Source organism: Gorilla gorilla, chromosome 2 (assembly GCF_029281585.2).
Source record: "Gorilla gorilla gorilla isolate KB3781 chromosome 2, NHGRI_mGorGor1-v2.1_pri, whole genome shotgun sequence".
Classification (NCBI taxonomy): Eukaryota; Metazoa; Chordata; class Mammalia; order Primates; family Hominidae; genus Gorilla; species Gorilla gorilla.
The window spans coordinates 39,793,034-39,820,195 of NC_086017.1; the positions used below are offsets into that span (position 1 = coordinate 39,793,034).

The following is a 27,162-nucleotide window of genomic DNA, read 5'->3' on the forward strand; positions in this document are numbered from 1 at the left end:
AAGCATTCTCTAGCACTGATTGCTTGATGATAGGAATCTAAATTTGTATAAGTACCAGTTGCATAGCAAGGTAGTCAGTCGAGATACTTCAAAACATTTATATTGACTGACCAAGAAGTTATAGTTTTGAGAAGCTGGTCTCTGGAAATATTCTAAAATAACAGAAAAATAATTATATCTCAAAAATATTTGACACGGTGTTCTTTATAATGTCTAACAAAGAAGAATAATTAAATATGCCATAATCTATCCATAAACCAGAATGTAATGCAGCATGAAATCGTAAGAGTATTAAATAATTGGGAAAAAGTTTATTTATAATGTTAAATTTGAAAAAAATGGAAGTAAGGCAGGCTGTAGTGGTTCATGCCTGTTATCACAGCACTTTGGGAAGCTGAGGCAGGAGGATTGCTTGAGGTCAGGAGTTGGAGACCAGCCTAGATAACATAGCAAGACCCCATCACAATAAAAAAAATTGAAAATTAGCTAGGCATTACATTATTGTGTGCCCTATAGTCCAACTACTGAGGAGGCAGAAGCAGGAAGATCAACTAAGCCCAGGAGTTTGAGGTTACAGTGAGCTATGATTGTGCCACTGCACTTCAGCCTGAATGATGGAGTGAAACCCTGTCGAAAGAGAAAGAGAAAGAGAAAGAAAGAAGGAAGGAAAGATGTAAATTTGCATGTGTGGAGTTCAGTATCAACTCTAAAGAAGTATTATAAGGCTAAAGAGAAATATAAAACAAGTGTGGCTATTTCCAGGTGATGGGATTAGGAGGAGTAATGTCTATTTTAATCATTATGCTTTTCTACATTATCCAGCTATTCAGCAATAAACATTATTGCCTTTTATTATTTATTTTAAAATGTCATAAGTATATTCTTGGAAAATGTCTAGTAGCATGGTCCAATAATTAACTTTTTTTTTTTTTTGGTTTGGAGTGGTAATGTGTGATTGCAATTTTTCAAAAGGTACTAGGAGTTACTACTATTATTTAAAAAATTGGAAAAACTTTTAAAATAATTCTAATTATTCTAGATTTGGGGATTATAATCAACTCAGTAGTTCAGATATCTGTTGCAAGAAACAAAATAACTCATGTGTCTGGTTTATTTGCATTTGAATCTTTTGATCATGTTTGCTTTTGTTGCTCAAAGTGCCTTGCAATGTTCAAGTTCTAATCTGTCTTCTCACATGCCATTTACTCAGGAGAGAGTGATTAAAATTGACCTTTTGTGGCAAGGAGATGAAAGTGAGAAATACGTGATAGTCCAAAAGTTGTCACATGGGTGGAAAAAGAAAATTTGGGATTTTTGCTTTTAATAAAGGTCATATAAATGGAATAAGAGTCACACAAGAGGATCTATTTAACCATGTGTTGGCAGTTGATTTGAATCTAAACAATATCAAGTTTCTTTTAGAGTTTACCCCTCCAAGGGGAGTGGGGACAAAATTAGAATTTTCCGTTTTTAGAAGGGGACCCTAGGCCTATGCCATATTCCAATCTCCTTTTTAAGATCCCTGGCTAAAGAAATTACAGTGAGCCAAAAGCTCTTTTTCCATCTTTAAAAAAGCAGATATATTTTGTGCCATGTAACGCCTAATTTTGAAATGATTGCCATGTAGTTTAATTAAGCTTTATCTAGAATTTGACACCTTCAGTGCTAGGAGACTTGGGATAAAGATAACCGTCATGTTCAATAGATTCTGTTCTGTGTATCTCTGCTCCCACAGTTACAACACATCAAGCTTTTTGGCCTTGAGGTGAAAGCACCCTCCGCTCTGCCTCACTGACAACCACTGGGATCAGAGCTGGAGCTGAGTAATAAATAATGAAATTTTGCCTTCAAAATGTGTTAGCCTCCACAGAATATGAGAGTGTACAAATTTTTTATTTTTCTCTTTTAAATTTTAGTTCTTTCTTTTGTTCTCCAGGACTTTGTTTCATATCATGCTCTGGGCCCCCTCTAAATGGGCTGCCTTGTAGAACTCTTTTGTCAGCCAGAGAGGGCAAAAATTTTATATTGATTCCCTAAGGGAGGTACCAAACAGGCTGTGGAAGATGACAGTGTTTCAGGAAAAACTGTATTGTCCCAGCAAGTCTAATGGGACCTAATAACATGTACAGTATTGTGGTAATAGGGACCATGGTATCAAATGCAAATGAGGAATCCTAATGCCTTTACTGCTGTAAGGCAGGGGGGGTCAGGCAACCATATGACACACAGCGGATTCTTCCACGTGTTAGGGCTGATTCTATTTTATTTTCTTTTGTACTTCATTGCATTCTTTCTCATGCTCTTTTCATTCAAAGATTCAATCCCAAGACAGGATTATGATACTCCACCAGCTGTTGTGTCAGGTAGGAAAATTCTAATTCTTTTAAGACTGGATTGGAGGGGAGAGATGGAGGTTGCCTGGTTTTTTCCCAAACTCTTTAAAGCAGTGATTCTCAACAGAGGTGGGTGCAGGAAATTTGAATTCCAGTTTGCAAGGGGGCATATGTAGCTCAGAAACATAAACTTAATATTATAATTCAGTTATATATCTGGAAAATAAATGTGTTGCATTTTAAATAGAAGGTAAAAACTCAAAACCATTTTATCTGTCAAGGATACACAGAAGATAGAGTCTGTGTTCTGTGTATCAGTGATTCTCAGTGTTAGACACAGTCATCAAATTCCTGAAAAGTGGGAAAATAATTTTATGTATAGCAAAAGACGGCACAGATTAATAAAAAATAGTTTGAGAAGCACTGCTTTAGAGACCAGAATTCTTCTAAATTGGAAAATCATCCCATTTGCTTGCTCAGCACCCTGCATAGGGTCTGACACATAGTAGGTACTCAATATAATTGTTTGTTGAATGAATCTAAACTTCAAATTTGTTCCCAAAACGATTCTTTTGGATATTGAAAGAAAAGCTGCCATTATTCCATTTATACAAAAAAAGTGGCAGAGGTTGATTTGAAAATATGTTAGTGTCTTGAGGGTTTTAACTAGCAATATTTCAGTTGTTTCATAAAATTTAGTAGTGCAGTTTGTAATAGGATATGTCTACGTAAAGAGGTGGATTTTTATTCTGAACTGCACAGATCTTCTTGTGCTTTCATTTTAATTTTGAATTTTAATTTATTGCAAAGAAAAATGGGCACAATTTTTTTATTTCAGTTAATTTTTTAATTAAATAAAATACTGGCAATCTGAAGAGCAGGAATTCTTTGATTCTTTGACATGTCAGACAGCAAGGTCATAAAATACAAAGAGAAAAATGCATTGGAAAGACAGAAGAAGAAACAAAGGTCAGAAATAGACTGAAAGACCCCATGGAGCAGTTGAATCTGTCAACCTGCTGGTGGTTTTCAAGCAGGGGAAATCTTGCTTTTGGCCACCTGTTTGCTTGACCCAGCATCTGAAGGGTAATTCTTTTTTAATTTCTTATAGCCTTGTTTAGTTATGTTCCTGGCTGAATACTCATCTTTAAAGTTCAATTAATAATGTCCCATTGAGGAAGAATAAGTTAGCATTTGGCCGCGAAGTCATTTTGGTCCTTTTTAAGGTCTCTACAATAAATTGCCACTACTGAAAATATCACTTAGTTTTTCCCAAAGTGTATTTCCTGTCATATCTTAACATGCCAATTTCATTTACGATTTAGGGCCCCTGGGAAGAGACTATATTTCATATATGGTACTTTTGTTTAACAAGATACATCTGCTCTTGATAATGTACCAATATTCATAAAAATAAAAGACACAAACTAGAACTTACCTTCACCTAGGTTTCCTGATTTTACTTTCAATAACATAATGAAGAAAGCAAGCAAATCATTAAAAGTACTTATCAGATATCAGTCATAGGTCAGGCTCTGCGTAAGTCAATTGAGGCAGAAGATCTGGCTGACAATCTAGGCTCAGGAGTTCTCACCTGATTGCATACACAGGGCCACTGAAAGTTCTAGAGCAGATAAATTACTTGATAAAAGCAATGCTTTAAGAAACTGAATCTGAAAGTTTTGTGTGGTCTTGAGCAAGAAGACATGAAAATCACATGGAACAGTTAAAAAGATTAGATATGATATATTGTATTTATAATAAAAAGTAGTCCTAGGTTCCCAGCAGTGGAGTATGAAGGAAGGGACCCAATATAGAGCTAATATGAAAAATAACATTTTGGGAGATTTCACAGTTATTTTCCACTTGAAAGATTTAATTGGTAGTTTGACATAAGTTTCACAGACTTCTTTGGTCTACGTCTAAATAGAAATAGACTTGCCTTTCCAAAATGCTTGTTAATTGGCTGGTAGGACAACTTCAATGACTTTTGAGAAATTGAATCTGCTTTTCTCGATCCTTGGCCACATCAGGAAAGTGACACAGGCAATAGCATTGTAATATCTCCTTCCCAAATCTTCCAATATGTCAATATTGGACAAAACAAATAATCAACTCTTTGCCAGTGTAGAATCCAACTAAATTGTTTTAATTGATTGTAGTCGAGATATCTGCTTGACAATTTACAGACACATAACTTAATTTCATTCACTCAATATTTCAACATTTATTGAACAACTTCTGAGTGGTAGACACTACACAAAAGTACTGGGGATACAAAGATGAGCAGAAAATAGACCCCTGATTAAAATATTATGGTATAATATTAGACCATTATAACATTAGTAGCAACATTTATTTGTGTTGTCGTGATGTGAAATGCATAAAGTATAGAGAATCAAGAATCTAGAAAGAATATTTGAAATCCTCAGGAAGACAAATACTGTTTGTTCTTCTGTGTAATATTAAGTGACGTCATCTTCTGAGAGTGAGTGAGAGAAGGCACATAGTAAGGATTTAAGAAGAACAGAGATTTGGAAAACTGTGGCATGAGAAGGCCTATGAACAATCCATAGAATTTTGAGGGGTAGTAGTGGGGGTTCATTTGAAGCTATGGACTATGTATTTGTGTGATTAATCTGTGAGAATGTTTGATTTTCTGTGGTTGTGATTAGTAGCCAAGAAGGCAGACAGGCAAATTAATGCACGGTTAGTATTTACTAGGTGAAGTGAGGAAAAGGAGAGTGTGCAATTATGATATTGGCAAGAAAGTAGTTGAGTGGCAAACTGTGGGTTTAAGGAAGAATAAAGAAGGAAGAAAAAAGAAGGCAGTGGTGGATGAGAGATAGAAAACAAAATATAGAGATTAGCAGTTTCAATGAGATGTACTAACTACAACTGTAGTTAGTAAAATACTTGGATTTAAGATTTTGGATAATGAACTATTTCTTGGCAAAGTTTGAATCATGGGAGCAGGTGGCCACAGTGGACTTGAGGTGAAAGTGACAGAAGTTAAGGGAGTTCATTAATGTGAACATAAAAAGTGACTAATGAAGTGGGGGTATTTTGCATATTTTAGTTTTGTTTTGTTCATTCTTTGCAGTTAATAAATTATACATGGCTCAAGAATATTTTACTTAGGAAGAGTCTGAGTTACATATTTAAGCTTCAACAATGAATGTGTCTTAAAAATAATAATCTGGGAAGAAAGAGTTAAAGCAAAAATGGTGATGTTGAAAAGAAAGAAGGAAGCTTGGGAAACAGAAGCATCTCTGATTTATTTCCCTGGAGTCACCTCTTGTTGCCTACATCTCTGCTAGGCCTTACCTAGCTCATTTCAAGGAGAGAAGACAGAAGGCTGAAACTGCCCTCTATATTTTCACACCAAAGCAGGAATCTATTCTCCTTTTAGTATTTCTTTTCCATAACAACTATAACTCCTTTAAAAATCCTCCTCTCTTAAGCAAATGTTAGTGAAAAAATATGTAAAGGCATAGTAAAATGCCATTTTCTATACATGGTTGGGTTTTATGAAACACCTATGAAAACCGAAGATAATTTGTAGTCAAATTTTTATTTCAGTTGTTTTGAGCTTAATTTCCTTGAATGACATCAGCATGAAATCAAGCAGAAGACTACTATCACTAGAGAACTAAAGTAGAATCAAAATCTGTCCTTGTTTTCTAAAAAGCTTTGAGTTCAGAATTTGAACCTAGGTTTGAAAAAAATTTTTTTTAAAAAAGAAAAGAAAAACGGGGACTGAAAAATACCCTGAAAAGAACCTGTGGAACTTGTGGAGCATATTTTCATTCTTTGCTCTAACCTTTTATGCACCAGCTGAAACAGGCTGAAATAATAAGTGTTATCAGTACAACTTCATGATGAGATTTCACAGAAAAAGTTTGCATAAATCACAATATACTGGTCCAATAAGAAATTTTCAAATGTCTGATTTCTAACCATGGAGTTGTGCTCTACGAATAAAGTTCTTCATTGGAGTACTTGATGCAATTAAGACAAAATTCACTGTTATAAACAGCATGCACTTTCTCACATTGTTTTTGTTTCAGCAATCTAAGTTTGCATTGGAAAGCCTCATTAATCTGGAATTTGTGATACCCAAGCAAAGATTTAATTGAAGCCTATTTCTTATGCTGCATCTTAGGTGAGAATTGCTGTGTAAAACTATCCTCTATCATCCAGAGGAGGGAAAGGCAGAGTATTTTAGCTGCTTCAAAGAACAAGAAGAACAAGACCATCTTTCAAGCTCTAAGCAACATTTGTTTTCATAGATACCATGAGCTAATTACAAATAATTTCCATCTTTTAATTAAAAATTAAGTTCATTAGTACCTCCAATTAGCAACAATTAGCCATTAAATTGTTTTTATTGTAAAAGACCTGACACATTGTTATGTGTTCCCACAAGCCACACGTGAAAATCAGTTTCATTTTTTGGCTCAAATACTGTGCATTTATGTTGACTACAAAACTATCTTTCTTTAAATGAGTTAATTGATTTTTTCTTTGTAATAAGTTCTTAGAGACTTTGCTTTACTTATTCTTCATTTATTCAACTAATATTTACAGAGTACCTACAGTGCTACAAAAAACTAAGGGTAGGTCCATTTCTTGCCCCCAAAGAACAAAGATTCTAACAGAGTAAAAGGTTATAAAGAAATGTCATGTAACATAGTATATGACAGACATCATAGGAGTAGTCTGCAGAGCAGGACTCTATACATGATATGTGCACAAGTATTTGACAAAAATAGGCATGTGAATGCTGAGTTATTGTGTTCCTGCTGGTGCATTTATTTTGTTCGCTAAATTATAAAAATTGAATCATTAAGAATTTTCCTATGGGACCATAATTGTTATTTATGTATTAAAATAGGCAACTAGATTGGACTAGTATATAAACATCACTGTTATTTAGCCCAGGTTGTTTTTTGGTTTTTGTTTTGTTTTGTTTTCACAGGATGGGATAGGTGGGTGTAAAATTCTATGCCTCATCTTCTAATCCAGCAAGCATTTCCTGTAAAGTTCCAGATAGTAAATATTTTAGGCTTTGCAAGCCATACAGTCTGTGTCATAACTATTCAACTCTGCCACTGTAGCATGAAAGCAGACACAAGCCACGTGCAAATAAGTGAGCATGGCTATATTTCATTAAAGCTTTATATGCAAAAATAGGCAGCAAGCAGGATTTGGTCTGTGTGCTATAGTTTGCCTACCCCTGCTCTCTCTAATCAATTTATTTTTATAGGTATTCCAAACTAAATACTGTCAATGATATTCTTTATAATACATATGAAGTGACCTTCCCTTAAAATTCGCATTTTTGAGCTTTTTTATTTCATAAAAGACAGAAATATCAGAAAATCTGAGATGGTAGACATTGAGATGGAGGTTGAGAAAAACATTTACTAGTGTTTTAGTGTGTACAGAATAATTGATTATAATAGTGATATATTAAAACCCTTTAAGAATATTTTTATTTTTTATATTTTATTAATTTTTTAATATTTTCATTATATATTGGTCTTTTAGGACTTATAGCAGCAACAGGGGATCATCAAAACCAGGAAAATCAAACATATATTCTGTTTATTATCCTCTTGGCAGCCTTTAGAATCCTATACTTTTAGAAATTTAGAGAAAAGATGAGAAATATATCATCCCAAAAGATTTGTAGTAAAATATATTTGACGTCTTTGTCACACCACCTGCAGCGGTTTCTGTTACTGTTGTGATTGTTGATTAGTGTCCACTGATATTACTCTTGACCTGCCAGTATTTTAGCTATTCTATTTCCCCCTGGGTAACTGCTTCCCTGAGTACTGTGTGCTGCTTTGCCATCTGATTATAAGGGAAAGCTCTCCTGGTCTTGTCTAAAAGCCAAACACTACACAGGGCAAGCCTGGGATGGCTGGAGATATGACTACCCTCTGTGGCAAAGTCAGAGAAAAACGACGCTTAGTGATGCAGCACACACATCAAATCAAAAGGCGCCTCTCAAAATGCTTTCTGCAGTAGAATTTTTCAGTGAGTGGCAGCAACTGACTTAAAGCATCCAGCAGCAGCAGCACACAGCATCACTTAGTGCCTCAGTCATCAACAAAAGGGCAGAGCCTACATAATACGCAGCAGAGCACTTTCAAGACAACAATGGACTTTAAAGTAAGCTAATTGCGTGTGCAGGAATCAGCACATCTGGTACTGAAATCACATGGTTCCCTTTTTAAATCAACAGCACAAAGTGGGCACTTGAGGCGCCTGTCAGAGAATATAGTCAGGAATTGACTATGTATGATTCAGCCCTTGCCAGAGGCATGCGAGAGACATCTGATTCTGGAGAGATACTGCCTAATAAACATGTTAACAGTTCTCTAGACCCTATGTTAAATTAGTTTATCAGAATGCAAAATGCCTGAACCATAAAATTGGACATCCCTATTGAAATGTTTTCTCTCAGTTAAAATTTTAACATTTTAACTTCTTCTTTCTTAGAGAAGCAATATATTACACGAACATTTAAACAACGTTAACAGCCTTTTGAGATGCCACAGCAAACGTAATTGTCTGTTATTTTACCCAATGTCTTTTATATAAAGAAGCAAATGATTAATAGATCCTTGAGTTCAGTGTCTCAGCAAGTATCTCTCTCCAGATGGATGAATATACTTATTTTTAACTAACAATGTAAAATACCCAGCTTAATCTATTTTCCCTTAGCCTTGATTATCAGGATAGTTGGAATTAGATGGAGTACATTGCAAATGTTCCTGGTAGCATGTTCTCTCTGTTGCACTTAACTGTTTGTTGATTTGCTGGTATTTTTGTGCTTCTTAATGCAGTGCTTAATTTTGTAAATCTTCCACAAATTCAACTTGGAAGTTCAAAGCTTCTAATTCCTTTAGTAAAAAATAAATGAAGAAATAGTATTGGGCTAATGGGAAGTTTGTGTGCTAAACATCTTAGGAGAAAGACAAAATGAAAGATGATTTTGATTGTGTGTTGATCTTATCTAAAAATTTACCACCAGACACTGTTTGTTTTCATTCTCACACATGCAGTTTTAAACAGGAAAAAGTATGGTAGAAAAAATCAAAATGATTTTTAGAATTCACAGGATGTATGTGATTTCTGGGTCATATTATTTAATAATTATTTAACAATTAGAGTTACTTAAATTTTCTGAAGCTTAGCTTTTCTCTCCTTAAGAGTAGAGAGTATATAATCTATTCATTACCTCTTTATATATACACAACAATAAAAGGATTAATTGAAAGGATATGTCCAAAGTACCTAGTAAGGGCGTGACTCACGATCGATATTAAATAATTGAAGCTTCCTTTCTGCTTCGTTTCTTTGGATTCAGGAAAGTGTGTTAGGACTTTTTGAAGTATCACTAATCTTATATTTGCTATGTTAGATTAGCTTATCCAAAGAAAGGAGTCTTTTTAAATAGTTTCCAAACTCAATATCTAAAAATAAAAGAAATCGTAAGAGAGTTAATTATATTATCTTTCTTATTGGCCAAACTATTATGATATTACTAGGTGAATTAATATAAATATAAATATTTAATAACATGAAAAAGAATGTTCATAATGCACAGTGAAAAGATGACAAAAGTGAACAATCATTATGATTTTGAGGCCTAAAACATACGCATGAAAAAATCTAGAAAGGAATGCATGAAATTATTATCATATGTGTTTTCAATTTCTATTTCTAAACTTCTTGAAATGTTGCTTTGCTACACTTATAATTTATTAAAACCTTAATAACAGTCTTTGAAATGGCAACAGTTTTAAGGAGACATTTATGTACCAGAAAAACATGACTGTGTGAAAATGAAAATAAAGACGATGATAATGAGTGTGGTGATTATATGGATGATAGCGGCAGCAGTGGTAACCTCTAACATTTTCCCCACCTCCGCTCATCACATCTCAACGTTACGGCATTTAGGGCAAGATTAAAAGAGACATTATATCTCTATATAGAATTGGCAGAATTTTTGAGTGATTCTATAATCTAAATTCATTAAATTTTATGTAAATCCATTTTCCACCTACCAGAAGATCAATATTTCCACAACCAATAGTTAATGCCGCTTTTCGTATTGAAATCACATTTCAAATGATATATTATGTTTCTTGCATGTAGCAGTTGGAACAACCTAAAATCTTCCCAGTGTATATTATGTGAGACATCAAGGCTCCTGTGGTTTACAGAACTGATATGACATATTTGAAAGGGGACCGTATATAATACACTTTTAATTACATATTATGTCTAACTTCTGCAACTTAGACTACTACTACATTTTTTTTACTTTTCTGCTTAAAATGAAATCTGCTATTGATTTGTTTCCCTGAGCTGTAATTACAAAATACTTATACTTGCCCAATCAAGCTGATATAACTTTAAGTGCTTTTGCCACCCAAGATATTGTTTATTCTTCCTTCCTTTCTACCAGTAAGTTTTATTTATTTTGATCATGTGGAATATATCAGTATATTATTTTTTATCAGGCAACTTTATGTGCCTGCTCTGAGTCTAGCAGTTTGCCCAAGAGACTCAGATATGGGAATGCACAGGACTCCAGATCCAGGAAATATGAATTTTATTCATAATTGAGCAGTTACATTCGCAAATAAAATATGAAGATTTGGTAAAAATTATTGAGACTCTTGAGATACTTGTTCTGGAGGGTTGAAGCCTACTAGCCAAAGAAAACCAAGGATCAACTATAGTCAAACACAGTTAAGTTCATTAGCTTGCTGAAACAAGGGAAAATATATACCAGTTGAACCGTGGAGCATCTCAGAAAAGGAAGTCTGGAAGGGCTTATTACAGAATTAGAGCTTGTGCAATATGGCTTTGGGAAGCGTGTGAAGAAATGACCATTTATTCCACATTGAGTGATACCTGGAAATGAGGGGCAATTGAATGATTGTGTGTCTTAAGTGTTATTTAGTAGTTGGGAAGAAGAAAGGAGGGCTAGAGTTGTCATTGGCAAAGATGCAGCTGTCATTAATGTTAGACAGAAAAAGGAGATGTTTGATTGTTTAGGTTTGCAGAATGTACCTGTCTCTCTTTTGTCCACCACAGTCCTTGAGTGGCCTTGTCTGAAAATTGTTGATAATCTTCGAAAATTCTTTAGTTGGGAATGCTATGACCTTGCAAATAGCTACCAGCTAATTAAAGTTTATTTGAAAGATTTCCATAAGTTCTTTCCTTATCTCAAGGGCAATTATAATATTGCCTAACAAAAATATAGCAGAATATTAAATGTCCTTGGTAAAATATAAATGCAAACATGAGAGAGGGTAAATGGTGTTTTATTCATCACATAGTATGTATTCATCACATGCATACTATGTTCTCGGCACTGTTCTTAGTGCTCTACGTGAATTGATTTGTAACATTTGATTGTCACAATCATTCTGCAGGGAGTTTCTTTGTCCTCTGCAAATTCGTTCTTTATAAGCTTGGCTGGACCCACACTCATATTTATGCTCCTTCAGCTGTTTTAACCTTTTTCACCTTTTTAAGTTCCAAACACGAGTCTTGCCATTTATGCTAAAAAAATGACTCTTTCTTTATGAGAAGATCAGTACCACATTTTATCCGATCTTCAAATGTTTGTTTCTTCATTTTTCCTTTCTTCCTATCTTCCTCTTTTGTTAAGCCATAGTCCTCTTTTTGTCAATGTTAACCCCTCCTTGTATGTTCTTGATTTCATCTGTCTCAATTTGTTTTTATGGTCTTATAGCATTGATTGCCCTCTATCCCAGATGCACCTTATTCAATATATATTTATTCAATGATGATTTTTCCTATGCTTAATGAAATGTGTAGATCCTTTTTGCCTCAAGATTCTCATGGTGCTGGTCTTATGACACTTTGCTTTTCTTCATTTTTTTCTCAATGGCATCATGTGCTTCCTCACTTTTAACTGTTATATAGATGACCTCCAAATCTATATTGCTAAATCCTATCATCTATTTTGGTTTTCATGCCAAAGTTTCCAACTACTTCCTAGATATCCCCTATCCACTCTTACCTGGCCCATTTATAGTTCAAACTTCTTGTTCACAATTTCAAATGTCTCATAATCTTGCTTCTCAATCCAGTTTCTTCTGCAGACTTCCCTAGGGTTCAAGCAAACCTCTATAAGCATTCTTTATCTAAGCCAAGATGTTTTAAGTGTAGCTACAAGTTTAAGATTGTTAGAGTCTTTGACAGTAGCTTAGAGTATAGCTCTTCTCTTTGGGGTGAGAACCATATGATTTAATGTTATACTAAGCTTAGAGTAGGATAGGAAATCTTTTACCAATTGGTGAGTTATTTTTCTTTCAGCCAATGGTGCTTAAAACCTCAGAGGTGTTTTGGTGCACTCTATGCCACATGCAATCTTCCTTTTTCATGTAGATCCTATTTCTACAATGTATTTTGAATCTGCTATACCCATTCCATTCTATTACCCAGGTCCAGGCTGGGTTCTTATTACATTCTAGTTTTATTATTTGAGTGTTGTTTTGGTGTCAACACCTAGCGCTTCTCTTTCCTATTCATCCTTCACACACATTCTTGAATAAATTTTGAGATTAACATTTAAAAAAATTTATCTGCAAAAATATGTTAATAGAACAATTAGGAGTTACCTTAGTAGATAATTATCCCTACCATCTGATCACTGCCAGAAAGTAGGATACAGATCAGATTTCTGAATCTAAAGTCATCTTTTCTAACAGCAGCCCTCTAACTCATAACCAGTATATACCAGAAATGTTACACTACTTAAAGCTGTAGTTAGCTTGTGGAGAATTGTTCTACAAGGAGGCAGGTATAACAACTATGTCATACCACAGAACCACAGTATGGTGACAGTTGCTCACTGGCCTCTGCTTGAGAGGAGACCTAAAATTTTTCTGACAGGAATATTGCCCTTCCTCCAGCTAACATCGAAGTGAAGGGGTATGTGTCTTGAAAGGAGTCAGCGGGTTCTCATTCTTCTTCGCTTCTTCCATTTGAGTCTATCATCCAATGCTGATTTCAGCTGATAGTTTAAACATATGGTCCTGTGTGTAACCAGCAGCAAAGAAAGCTACATTCCAAGTCCTTTTCAAGGAACATAACAATTTCAAAGTCACTGCCACTCATACCTTTCAGAACCTAGACTAAGACAAATGATATTTTTGGAGAAATATTTGGATCTTTTGCAGTATATCCATTTTCCTTGGATATTCTAAGTTAGATCCTTGGATTAAGCTTAAAAAAAGCTGTTTTACCTGGATGACTACATTCCACTGGACCCGTGAAACAGCTCTTCATGAAGTATGCCTTGGCACAGTACCATTTGTTTACGTTTGAAGGACACTGTAATAAATAGCCCTTGGAAACTTGCTTTGCTATATTAAGGCTGCTGTTCATTAGACCACACAGTGTCTGCTCCTTTCAGACTCACAGGAGAAACATCTGTCTTCCTTCCATATTGGGAATCATTCTTCAATGTACCTAGCTTATTTTCTTACCTAATGGACACAGTGACTTGTATAAATCATTGCTAACCAACTCTGATAACATTTTAATAGCATTTATTTAATTAGCCTGTTTGCTCACTTCATCTTACTCTCTTTCCCTTCACCTGATTTTTCTCACTTATTTGACACTGCAATATTTTATACAACCTTGAAAGCTGCCTTAAATAGTTTTGAGCAGCAAGGTGGACTATAATTAAATAAATTCTGGAAATGGAAATGACTAGTGTATTATTTTTATCTGTCAAGAGCCACAACTCAAATGCTACAAGAATTAAGAAGAACTTATCAACCTTGTGTTCAAGGCCTGCCACAGTATAATCTTCAAGCTACTTTCCCAACTAGTTTTCTTTCTGTCTGCTTCACGACTCTTCTTTCACTTGTCACAGTTCTTTGTAAGATGTGTTTAATGGCGAGTGCTTGCTTTCTTTGCTCATGCTCACTTTCCACCTGGAATTTCTTCCCTGCCACACCTGCCATCTCTGTGGATCAAATCTTGTGAGTTTTTCTGATTTTCACACTTTATTTTGAAAACTCTCAAAGTTTTCTGTTACCACCTGATGAATTCCACCTTCTATTAGATATTTGCACATTCCTCGCTATCTTCTCTCCAACCTACCTTTAGATTATAAGTTCCTGGAGGTTTGGAGATCAAGGGCTCTGCCATTCCTTTTATCCCTTGTGGTATTAAAGCTCAAATTTTTGATCTAAATAAGTCTTTAAGTAAGAACTCGCCCTCAATTATATACTTCAATGTTGGCTTTTACTCTTAATAAATGTGGAGAGAAAAAGTGGGGGAGGTAATACTAGGCTAGTCAGATGCCTGAATTTTCTCTCACAGTTCTAAAATTTAAAAGTATCTCTTCCAGAAAGTTACTCTAGGTAGCTGCCATCCTTTGGCAGGACTAGCACAATATCCATCTAACTGCTCTGACTGATTCAAGCCTTCTTTCCATTCAATTCATTTTCTCTACAGCCCCAGAGCCACGTTTCTGAAACAAACAGGACATGTTTGAAATCCTTTTGCAGCTTTCAGGACATAATCCTCAGTCCTTAGCCTGTGCAACAAGGCCCTTCATGATCCTGATGCCTCCTTTTTCACATTCATCTGTTACTACTTCTGTTCTCCCGCCATAATGAACTGCTTTCAGTTTCTGGGATGGGCCAAGCCTGCAGGGTCTTTGCATAAGTGGGAATAGATAAACATGAGCAAATCCTCATCTAGAATGTGTTTCCTTTACTCTTCAACCTGCTAATGCTGGCTTGTTTCACAGCAATTGTCTCAAATGTTTTCTTCTTCTTGGAAGGTTCCCTTATCCTTTTGTCTTGTCTTAGAGTTTTCTCTCCCCTTAGATGTCTGGGAATACCTTTATTGTAACATTTAGCACACTGAATCACCATTTCCACTTTAATTATCATTTCTCCCTTCTAGAGTAAAGGCTATAAACTCTTAGAGCAGGGACTATTCATATTTACCTTATTTCTCCATAATCCAGCAACATCTGGCCCATGGTAGGTGTTTATTAAATATTCATTGATTGAATAAATGATACCTATATGTAAAAATGCTGATTCGTTAGACACATATTCTATATAATCCTAACTTTCTCCTCAAAAGATTAAAATAGCAAGAGGAAAACAGACTCAGAATTCCCAAGAAGTCTGGAAATGTGAATGAACAACTAAGTGCAGAGAGCTTTCTGAAGGGGATAGGAAAAACTCATGACAAGAAAATGGAGTTGGGAGGATGTCAAAGGATTTGGAGATAGTAGAATAATTGGAAAATGATGCTTATATGAAATAATTTAAAATATTGGTGGAAATCTACAATGTGTCTATTAGAAATATGAATGCCCTTCAGCAATGTTGCTTATCTGAAAGGTTTCATTTTCTTATTTTCCCTAGATAGCCATCATATTCATTTATCTTACTAACATCATCATAATTGATTCCCCAGTGTCACCTTGTAAAAGTACTTTTATACTCTTTTCCTTGCCAAGATCCCTCACACGTACACCATTGCAAACATACACTGGTCCCAGTGACATCGCATCTTTGCTTTATTTTTATGTTTTTAAATAGATTCTTCAATAGCCTGTGTTATGCCTTTTACAGATTCTCTGGACACACATCAGGTGCCTCACCATCATTGTTAATGGTAATCAGAGCAAGTAATGTCTTTTAGTTCTTTTTCATTAATGAAATGGAATAGCACCATATTCAGTCTGTTAGTGATACACTATTACATCAAAAGCTTACTGAAGAAATGCAGCCAGCCTGTGTACATAGGGCTGGTTTTCCTTAGATAGGATTTTCAGCCATGATCAAACAAGGCACCCTTTCATCTAGCAGAAAAGTTTGCTGTCTTCCCCTCTTTCTTTCTCATTTTTTTTGTCCTATTTTTTCCTGACAGTCTGCAAGAAATATAATGTTTTCTAAATGACATTGGAAATTCTTGCAGATTAGGTATTCAAAGGGATAAAATATCAATTAATCTTTTGAAAGCCTTTCTTTTTGATTGTTCCTGTCTGTGGATTTCAGTTTCTTGAATTCCTTACTCTCAAAGAAATGTTTTTCCTCTTGATTTTTCTCATTATAAAACTGGATATAAATGTAAAGTAAGCAGTCATTCTAGGTATTTTTTAAATTCCTTTAGCATTCATGCAGAATAAAAACTCTGCTGTTATTTTAATCCCTTTAGGAAAGTATGTTTGATTGATGCCCTTGAACTTGGCTAGTTGAGGCAAAATTTGAGAGTTTTTTTAATCCTCTAAACTCAATTGAATTATATTGCCTTAGCTTATACTTTATAAGGTGCCTGTTAGCTTTAAAACTCACACTACTGGCATTTGTGCTTATCAACCAAGCCATTTAGACTTTAAGTTCATTTGAAGAATTAAATTAATGTGATGCTAAAGCGTCTATGTGTGTATAGGTCCCAGTTCCTAAAATAACTTTTCTTAGCAATCTCACCAAGAGTGAAATGCTGTTAGTAGGCTAAAGGAAAGTATATCAACTTCACAGGCCTTATTCTAGAATCAGTAATTTGTGTGTTAAAAAATGACTATTAAAGTAGGCAGTATAGCCGATGCATTCTTGTTAAATAAAGCATGAAATTTCAGCTTTTGTGTTCATTTCTGCAGTGAGTTCCCTTTATTACCCCTTTTTCACCATAGTTCATTCCTGAGTGGCCAGACATAATGAGAAGATACGAGAATTCGACTGCTCAATAGAAGTACCTCATCCCATCTCAATGCTGAGCAGGCAGCATATGGTGAAAGAATGAATACAAGTTTTGAACAAGATGAGCATTTAAATCCCAGCTCTTGCATGGACTGTATGTATGGGTTCTCTGAAGCTGTCTTACCATCTGTAAAGAAGATAATGACAATACCCACAGAGATATACTATGAGAGTTAGATGAGATATTGGCATAGTCATAATAGATATTCAATCTTTCCCACATCACAGGATTCCAAGCTTTTGACTTAGCATTTTCAATTTTTTAAACCAATAGTTCTCAAACTGTGATCCCAGTCTAGCAGCACAGCATCTCCTGAGAGCTTGTTAGACATACAGATTCTCAGGCCTTGACCCAGATCTACTGAACCCAAAAGGGTTGGGCAGGGGGTGACGGTGGAGGTGGAACAATCTTATTTTTAAAAAGCCTCCAGGTGACTCTGGTGCGTGATTCTGATGGTGAGTTTGAGAACCACTTAAGCCAATCAGCAAATCACAAACATTGGCTGTGTGTGAATGGGGAAAGGATAAAATGATTAAAACAGTGGGAGGTATATAAGTTCATTTTCATGATGCTATGAAGAATTATTCAAGACTGAGTAATGTGTAAAGGAAAGACGTTTAATTGACTTACAGTTCTGCAGGGCTTGGGAGGCCTCAGGAAACTTACAATCATGGTGGAAGGGGAAGCAAACACATCCTTATTCACATGGCAGCAGCAAGGAGAAGTGCCAAGCAAAGTGGGAAAAGCCCCTTATTAAACCATCAGATCTCATGAGAACTCACTATCACAAGAACAGCATAGAGGAACTGCCCCATGATTCAATTGTCTCCTACCAGATCCTTTCTGCTACATGTGGGGATTATGGGAACTGCAATTCAAGATGAGATTTGGGTGGGGACATACCCAAACCATATTATTTCACCCCGGCCCCTCCCAAATCTCATGTCCTTACATTTCAAAACACAATCATGCCTTTCCAACAGTCCTCCAAAGTCTTAGCTCATTCCAGCATTAACCCAAAAGTCCAAATACAAAGTCTCATCAGAGACAAGGGAAATTCCTTCCACCTATGAGCCTGTAAAATCAAAGGCAAGTTAGTTACTTCCTAGATACAATGTGAGTACAGGAATTGGGTAAACATACTCATTCCAAATGGGAGAAATTAGCCAAACCAAAGGGACTACAGACCCCATGAAAGTTCAGAATCCAGCAGGGCAGTCAAATCTTAAAGCTCCAAAATGATCTCCTTTGACTCCATGTCTCACATCCAGGGATGTGGTACAAGAGGTGGGCTCCCATGGCCTTGGGCAGCTTTGCCCCTGTGGCTTTGCAGGGAACAGCTCCCCTCCCAATTGCTTTCACAGGCTGGAATTGAGTGCCTGTGGCTTTTCCAGGTACACAGTGCAAGCTGTTGGTGGATCTACCATTCTGGGATCTGGAAGACAGTGTCCCTCTTTTCACAGCTCCACTAGGCAGTGCCCCAGGGGGGACTCTGTGTGGGAACTCGCACCCCACATTTCCCTTACACACTGCCCTAGCAGAAGTTCTCCATGAGAGTTCTCTGTCCCTGCAGCAAACTTCTGCTTGGACATCCAGATTTTTCCATACATCCTCTGAAATCTAGGCAGAGATTCTCAAACCTCAATTCTTGACTTGTATGCACCTGCAGGCTCAACACCACGTGGAAGCTGCCAAGGCTTGGGGCTTGCACTCTCTGAAGCCATAGCCCAAGCTGTACCTTGGCCCCTTTCTAGCCATGGCTGGAGCAGCTAACACAGAAGTCACTAAGTCCTAGGCTGCACACAGCGAAGGGACCCTGGGCCTGGTTCAGGAAACTATTTTTCCTCCTTAGCCTCTGGTCCTGTGATGAGAGGGGCTGCTCTGAAGACCTCTGACATGCCCTGGAGACATTTTTCCCATTGTCTTGGTGATTAACAGTTGGCTCCTCATTACTTATGCAATTTTCTGCAGCCAGCTAGAATTTCTCCCTGAAAATGGGTTTTTCTTTCCTATAGCATTGTCAGGATGCAAATTTTCCAAACTTTTATGCTGTGTCACCTCTTGAATATTTTGTGGCCTAGAAATTTCTTCCACCAGATACCGTAAATCATCTCTCTTAGGTTCAAAGTTCCACAGATCTCTAGGGCGGGGGCAAAATGCCTCCAGTCTCTTTGCTAAAGCGTGGCAAGAGTCACCTTTGTTCTAGTTCCCAAGAAATTTCTTATCTCCATCTGAGACCACCTCAGCCTGGACTTCATTGTCCATATCACTATCAGCATTTTGGCAAAAACCATCCAACAAGTCTCTAGGATGTTTCAAAGTTTCCCACATCTTCCTGTCTTCTTCTGAACCCTCCAAACTGTTCCAACCTCTACCTGTTACCCAGTTCCAGAGTTGCTTCCACATTTTCAGGTATCTTTACAGCAGCACCCCACTACACAGTACCAATTTACTATACTAGTCTGTTCTCATGCTGCTATGAAGAACTTCGTGAGACTGGGTAATTTATAAAGGAAAAAGGTTTAATTCACTCACAGTTCTGCAGGACTGGGGAGGCCTCGGGAAACTTACAACAATCATGGTGGAAGGTGAAGGAAATATATCCTTCCTCACATGGTGGAAGGAAGAAGTGCCAGGCAAAGAAGGAAATAACCCCTTATAAAACCATTAGATCTCATGAGAACTCACTCACTATCCTGAGAACAGCATGGAGGTAGCTGCCCCCATGATTCAATTACTTCCCACCAGGTCCTTCCCACAACATGTGGGGATTATGGGAACTACAGTTCAAGATGAGATTTGGGTGGGGACACAGCAAAATCTAATCAGGAGGGACTTAAACTGACAGTAGACTTTTTAGTCTTGTGTAGAATGTTAATTTTTCTTTATCAGTCAAACTCCTTCCTTCCAGAATTATACATATATATGTATAATATATATTTATATATAATATATATTTTATATATAATATATTTTATATATATTTTATATGTATTATATATAATATATATGTATATATATAATAGAATATATAATATATTATTATATATGTATATATATAATATAATATATTATTATGTATGTATATATAATAAGATATATATACATATCTTTCTTTTATGATTTCCTTCCTTTTGCATGACTTTTTTTGAAGACTGACATAATTTCACTTAGGTTGGAAATGAGTGTATTGGTCCCCTTGGAGAAAAATAAATAATTCCCTATTTGAGTTTATCCAGTACAATAAAAACTATCAGGATAAAATGATATATGTAGGAAGTCCTAGAAAAAAATGAAATCCAATGATCAGTACCTTCGCATAGTGTGTGTATCCACTATGGAATAGTTGGTTATAACTTTTAGAATTCTAGAGGTCTAAAACCAGCATGATAGCTCATTCCTCATCTCTTGGTCTGAAGAGGAGGGAGGCACAATTGTTTATAAACATAACGGCACTGAGGTGGGGTGTATGGGTATGAAATCCTAGTGTTTCTACATGGTTACTTTATATAGGTTTTACTGAGTTAAAGCTCTGTTTTTAATATGGGTCAAGACTCATATGTATATATATAATACGATACCAACAAGCCCTGCATCCCTAGCATGATCCTTTGAACCTCTAGTAATTAGGGCAGTAACTAAATTGGCCCTTTTTATTTTCCACTGGTGTCAATACCAGCTAAGAGGATTACATCGTGCTTGGATATTAAGACTCTTTTCATAACTGAAAGCATCTAATCCTGATTATTCACTGTTTGTATTTATAAAATATATAAAACTAGAAATAAATCTCTCAACTGAGGCCCAAATGTCACAGTCAAATTAACCTTCCTTGACTACTGATTCACTTTGACTCACAGCTAATGAGGACAGCTCCTTTCTTTTTTTCTTCTATTTTTCTGTCAGTGCCTGTAGAATAAATCCTACATAGAACTGGAAATAGATTTTATTGTGCATATATTTACTTATCTCCTGTGCCCTTCACATTGCTTCCAGTTCTGTATCCCCTGTGCCCTTCACAATTGCTTCCAGTTACTTTGGAGATTTTTTTTTTTTCTGTTTTACTTTCCTGTTCAGAATGCAAGATAAAATCCTATGGAAAAATGATCAAAATGCAAAGTACTCAACACAAAATTATAACTTAAATTTGATTTATCTTTTGGTCATATAGATTTCCTTAGGGAACATATTTAAACATCATTTCCCAAACATTCCCTAGAGTAAGAGATCTGAAATTTTGTAGCTAGTAAAATCACCATGTGAGCATTAAATGCCCGAATGCCCAGGCTACAGTCCAGGCCAATTAAATCAGCATATCTGTGGGTGGATCCAAGCATCAGTAGTTTATTAAATCTTCCCAGGTGATTACAATGTAAAGCCAAGTTTGAAAGTTTGAAAGGATCCTAAAGGATTCCTCTCAGTCTTATGAGATATTAGTGTTGTACTTAAACAAACAAAAAACTTCTAAGATTTACCACCTTTGGGAAATGTAGCAGACTGTTTTTGTCTTCTTACAAACACTTAAGAGAATCACAATGAACATTTTCACATTGGCTGGGCTCAGTGTCTCATGCCTGTAATCCCAGCACTGTGGGAGGCCGAGGCAGGTGGATCACTTGAAGTCAGGAGTTTGAGACCAGCCTGGGTAACATGGTGAACCCCCAACTCCACTAAAAATACAAAAATTAATTGGGTGTGGTGGCACATGCTTATAATCCCAGCTACTTGGAGGCTGAGGTGGGAGAATCATCTGAACCCTGGAGGCAGATGTTGCAGTGAGCCAAGATCACACCACCGTACTCCAGGCTAGGTGACAGAACCAGGCTGTCCCCCTCCAAAAAAAAAAAAAAAAAAAAAGTGTATTAAAGGCTGAGTACATAAAGGAAGAAAATGGATGTAAAGAATGAAGGAGGACAAGAGAAAAAGTAACTCACACCTCCAAGAAAAACTGTAAAGCTATTTAGCTTGGCTTATTTCATCATATTTCAAATGTGTTTGTTCAGATTTCATTGTATGTAGAACACCTGTAAAAATTTTATTGGAACACATCTTCCATAGAATATAATTCAGAAACTATGGATTAAAAGGAATCCACCATGAAGTGTGTTTCTGAAATGCTTATTAAAAACCCAGTTATATCAGATCTTACTATACTTTGTTGTCATTTTTGATATTTAAAATAGTGTGTGAAGTATAACATAAGACTTCAGAAATTATGTGAAGTATCTAATAGAAATAGGGTATTTAGATCACAAGCACCATGTGAAATTTAGTTTTAAAAAGTCAGTCTCCAAAAATTAACAGAAGAATTAAATGAATGGTATGTAGAGGACTCCAACGTTTATTAACACTGGAAAGGGAAATCCAATCAGGTAAGAAAGTAGAGTGGTGTGATAGCAGAAAGACAGTGCCAGGATACATTAGATCTAGTGGCATGTGCAGGATAAGCTCAAACAAACTGGTTAGTCTGGGACTATCCAATATCCCGTTTCTATTATACTCATTCACCATTTTATATTCTCTTCTCCCGGGCTTTTCTAAAAACTTTCTTTTTCTGAACTTTATACCTCTGGAGCCTATCTAATCAGTTGTGGTCTATACTTTCTTCTTTCCTTCATGAAAACTAACTGGTAACCTTTTCTCAGGAGTCTCCCAACTCCTTCTTGGGGGCCAATTGTATGGTAAAATACTAATTTCTGAATGCATTAACATTTCTTTTTAATTTTCTTAATGTTATTTTATTTTTCCATAAGTTATTGGAGTACAGGTGGTATTTGGTTACATGAGTAAGTTCTTTAGTGGTCATTTGTGAAATTTTGGTGCACCCATAACCCTAGCAGTATACACTGCACCATATTTGTAGTCTTTTATTCCTCACTCCCCTCCCACTCTTCCCCCTTTGTCCCCAAAGTCAATTATATCATTCTTATGCCTTTTTGTCCTCATAGCTTAGCTCCCACACATCAGTGAGAACATACCATGTTTGGTTTTCCATTCCTGAGTACCTCACTTAGAACAATAGTCTCCAATCTCATCCAGGTCACTGCGAATGCTGTTAATTCATTCATTTTTATGGTTGAGTAGTATTCTACCATATATACATACCACAGTTTTTTAATCCGCTTTGTTGATTGATGGGCATTTGGGTTGGTACCATGATTTTGCAGTTGTGAATTGTGCTGCTATAAACAAGCGTGTGCAAGTATATTTTTTGAATAATAATAATTATTTTTTTCCTCTGGGTAGATAACCAGTAGTGGGATTGCTGGATCAAATGGTAGTTCTACTTTTAGTTCTTCAAGGAATATCCACACTGTTTTCCATAGCAGCTTTACTAGTTTACATTCCCACCAGCAGTTTAGAAGTGTTCCCTGATTACTGCACCCATACCAACAGCTACTGGTTTTTTTTATTTTTTGATTATGGCCATTCTTGCAAGAGTAAGGTGGTATCGCATTGTGGTTTTGATTTGCATTTCCCTGATCATTAGTGATGTTGAGCATTTTTTCACATGTTTGTTGGCCATTTGTATATCTTCTTTTGAGAATTGTCTATTCATGTCCTTGGCCCACTTTTTGATGGGATTGTTTGTTTTTTTCTTACTGATTTGTCTGAGTTAATTGTAGATTCTGGATATCAGTCCTTTGTCAGATGTATAGATTGTGAAGATTTTCTCCCATTCTGTGGGTTTTCTGTTTACTCTGCTGACTGTTCCTTTTTCTGTACAAAAGCATCTTAGTTTAATTAGGCCCAAAAACCTTATCTTTGTTTTTATTGCATTTGCTTTTGGGTTGTTGGTCATGAAATCCTTGCCTAAGCCAATGTCTCGAAGGGTTTTTCCAATATTCTTCCAGAATTTTTATAATTTCAGGTCTTAGGTTTAAGTGCTTAATGCATCTTGAGTTGATTTTTGTATAAGGTGAGAGATGAGGATCCAGTTTCATTCCCCTACACGTGGCTACCAATTATCCCAGCACCATTTGTTGAAAAGGGTGTCCTTTCTCCACTTTTATGTTTTTGTTTGCTTTGTCAAAGATCAGTTGGCTGTAAGTATTTGGGTTTATTTTTTGAGTTCTCTATTCTGTTCCGTTGGTCTATGTGCCTATTTTTATACCAGTGCCATGCTGTTTTGATGACTACGGTCTTATAGTTTAAAATCAGGTAGTGCGATACCTCCAGATTTGTTCTTTTTGCTTTGTCTTGCTTTGGCTATATGGGCTCTTTCTTGGTTCCATATGAATTTTAGAATTGTTTTTTCTAACTCTGTGAAAATGATGGTGGTATTCTGATGGGGATTGTGTGGAATTTGAATACTGCTTTTGGCAGTATGGTCATTTTCACAATATTGATTCTACCCATCCATGAGCATGGGATGTGTTTCCATTTGTGTCGTCTATGATTACTTTCAGAAATATTTTGTAGTTTTGCTTGCAGAGGTCTTTCAACTCCTTTGTTAGGTATATTCCTAAGTATTTTTTTTTTCAGCTAGGGGTTGAGTTCTCGATTTGATTCTCCACTTGGTCACTGTTGGTGTATAGAAGAGCTACTGATTTTTGCATATTAACCTTGTATCCAGAAACTGCTGAATTCTTTGATCAGTTCTAGGAGTTTTCTGGAGGAGTCCTTAGGGTTTTCAAGGTAAATAATCATATTCTCAGCAAACAGGGACAGTTTGACTTCTTCTTTACTGATTTGGATGCCCTTTATTTATTTCTCTTGTCTGATTGCTCTGGCTAGGACTTCCAGTACTATGTTGAAGAGGAGTGGTGACAGTGGGCATCCTTGTCTTGTTCCAGTTCTCAGAGGGAATGCTTTCAACTTTTCCCCATTCAGTGTTATGTTGGCTCTGGGTTTGTCATATATGGCTTTTATTACATTAAGGTATGTCCCTTGTATGCCAATTTTGCTGAGGGTTTTAATCATAAGGGGATACTGGATTTTGTCAAATGCTTTTTCTGCATCTATTCAGATGACCACGATTTTTGTTTTTAGTTCTGTTTATGTGGTGTATCACACTTATTGACTTGTGTATGTTAAACCATCCCTGCATCCCTGGTAGGAAACCCACTTGATCATGGTGGATTATCTTCTCGTTTTGTTGTTGGATTTGGTTAGCTATTATTTTGCTAAGGATTTTAGCATCTATGTTCATCAAGGATATCAGTCTGTAGTTGTCTTTTTGGCTTGTGTCCTTTCCTGGTTTTGGTATTAGCGGGTGATGCTGTCTTCATGGAATGAATTAGGGAGGTTCCTTCTTTCTCTATCTTGTGGAATAGTGTCAAAAGGATTGGTACCAATTCTTCTTTGAATGTCTAGTAGAAATCTTCTATGAATCCGTCTGGTCCTGGATTTGTTTTTGTTTTTGTTTTTGTTTTTGAGACAGAGTCTCTGGCCTCACTGCAACCTCTGCCTCCCAAGTTCAAGTGCTTCTCCTGCCTCAACCTCCTGAGTAGCTTGGAATACAGGTGCGTGTCACCATGTCCGGCTAATTTTTTGTATTTTTAGTAGAGACGGGATTTCACCATGTTAGCCAGGATGGTCTCGATCTCCTGACCTCGTGATCTGCCCGCCTCAGCCTCCCAAAGTGCTGGGATTACAGGCGTGAGCCACTGTGCCCGGCCTGGACTTTTTTTGTTGTTGTTGGTAATTTTTTAATTACCGTTTCAATCTTGCTGCTTGTTATCGGTCTGTTCAGGGCATCTAATTCTTCCTGATTTAAGCTAGGAGGGTTGTATTTTTCCAGAAATTTATCCGTCTTTTCTAGGTTTTCTAGTTTATGTGTGTAAATGTGTTCACAGTAGCCTTGAATTATCTTTTGTATTTCAGTGGTGTCGGTTGTAATACTCCTGTTTCGTTTCTTAGTGAGGTTATTTGGATTTTCTCTCTTCTTTTCTTGGTTAGTCTTACTAATGTCCTATTAATTTTATTTATCTTTTCAAAGAACCAGATTTTAGTTTCATTTATCTTGTGTATTTTTGTGTTTTGTTTTAATTTCATTTAGTTCTGCTCTGATCTTGGTTATTTTCTTTCTTCTGCTACGTTTGGGTTTAGTTTGTTCTTGTTTCTCTAGTTCTGTAAAGTGTGACCATAGAATGTCAGTTTGTGCTATTTCAGACTCTTTGATGTAGGCATTTAGGGCTTGATATTTCCTCTTAGCACCACCTTAGCTGTATCCCAGAGGTTTTGATATCCCAGAGGGCAGGACTCACTCCCACGGCTGCCCACCCGGTCTGCCCCCCGTAACAGTCTGTTTCCAGGTGGAGGGCGAGACAGGCTTGAAAACTTGCCCGAGGCTTTCTGCCTCCCAGCTGCAAAGGAAAAGGGCTTTAGATCTTCCCCTGCCTGTGAAGTCTGCTAGCCAGATTCATGCCCTCCCCTGAGTTCTGGCCGGGAGGTTCTCTCCCCATTCAAATTGTTACAAATTTCAGATAGAGAATTCCTTCTCCCAGTGGAGTTTTAGCCCCTGCCCCTCTGGTCACCCTTCTGCTGGATCCCTGTGGTGCCAGGCAGGAATGGGCTGCTTGAGGACCCGGTGAGCTCCCAGGGCCTTTCTGCTGCTTCCTCTATCCCTGTATTTCACTCAGCTCGGCTCTCTTAACTTGACTCAGCTCCAGGTAAAGTCGGAAACTTCTCACACAAACAGACCTTCGGCTTCTCCAGTGGGGGTGTGTGTTCAGGAGAGGAGGGTGTCCCGTTCCCACTTCCTCAGTTGGGGCACTCACAGTATTTGGGGTGCTTCCTGGGTCCTGCAGGAGCAGTCCGCTTCCTTCAGAGGGTCTGTGAGTCCTCTTAGGATTGCTGGTTTGTTCTTGCAGTCGATCTAGAGCTAAAATTCACAGTGCAAGCCTCCACATGCTGCTCTGTCCGGAGCTGCAATCTAGTTCTGCCTTCCGTCCACCATGATACCTGAATGCGTTAACATTTGACCCTAGTGATGGAATTTCACACGCTGTGATGGATATTTAATTGTAAGACAGACGCAGAGTGATGGTGGTCATTCTCCATATAGCTGTCCTAAGAGATCTCA

General features: G+C 36.7%; 1 protein-coding gene across 8 annotated transcripts in view; it reads left to right on the top strand.

The window, feature by feature from the left end:
• The window catches only part of RBMS3 (RNA binding motif single stranded interacting protein 3), a 754,317-nt gene that overhangs the window by 673,850 nt on the left and 53,305 nt on the right, over nucleotides 1-27,162 (top strand). For 4 of the 8 annotated variants that reach the window (XM_031009629.3, XM_004033785.5, XM_004033783.5 and 1 more), the window contains one exon: nucleotides 2,316-2,363. The exons of the other annotated variants lie outside the window; for them this stretch is intronic. In XM_031009629.3, coding sequence (XP_030865489.1) covers nucleotides 2,316-2,363 — 48 coding nt within the window. The remainder of the gene's footprint in view (nucleotides 1-2,315; nucleotides 2,364-27,162) is intronic. 8 annotated transcript variants of the gene reach the window in all.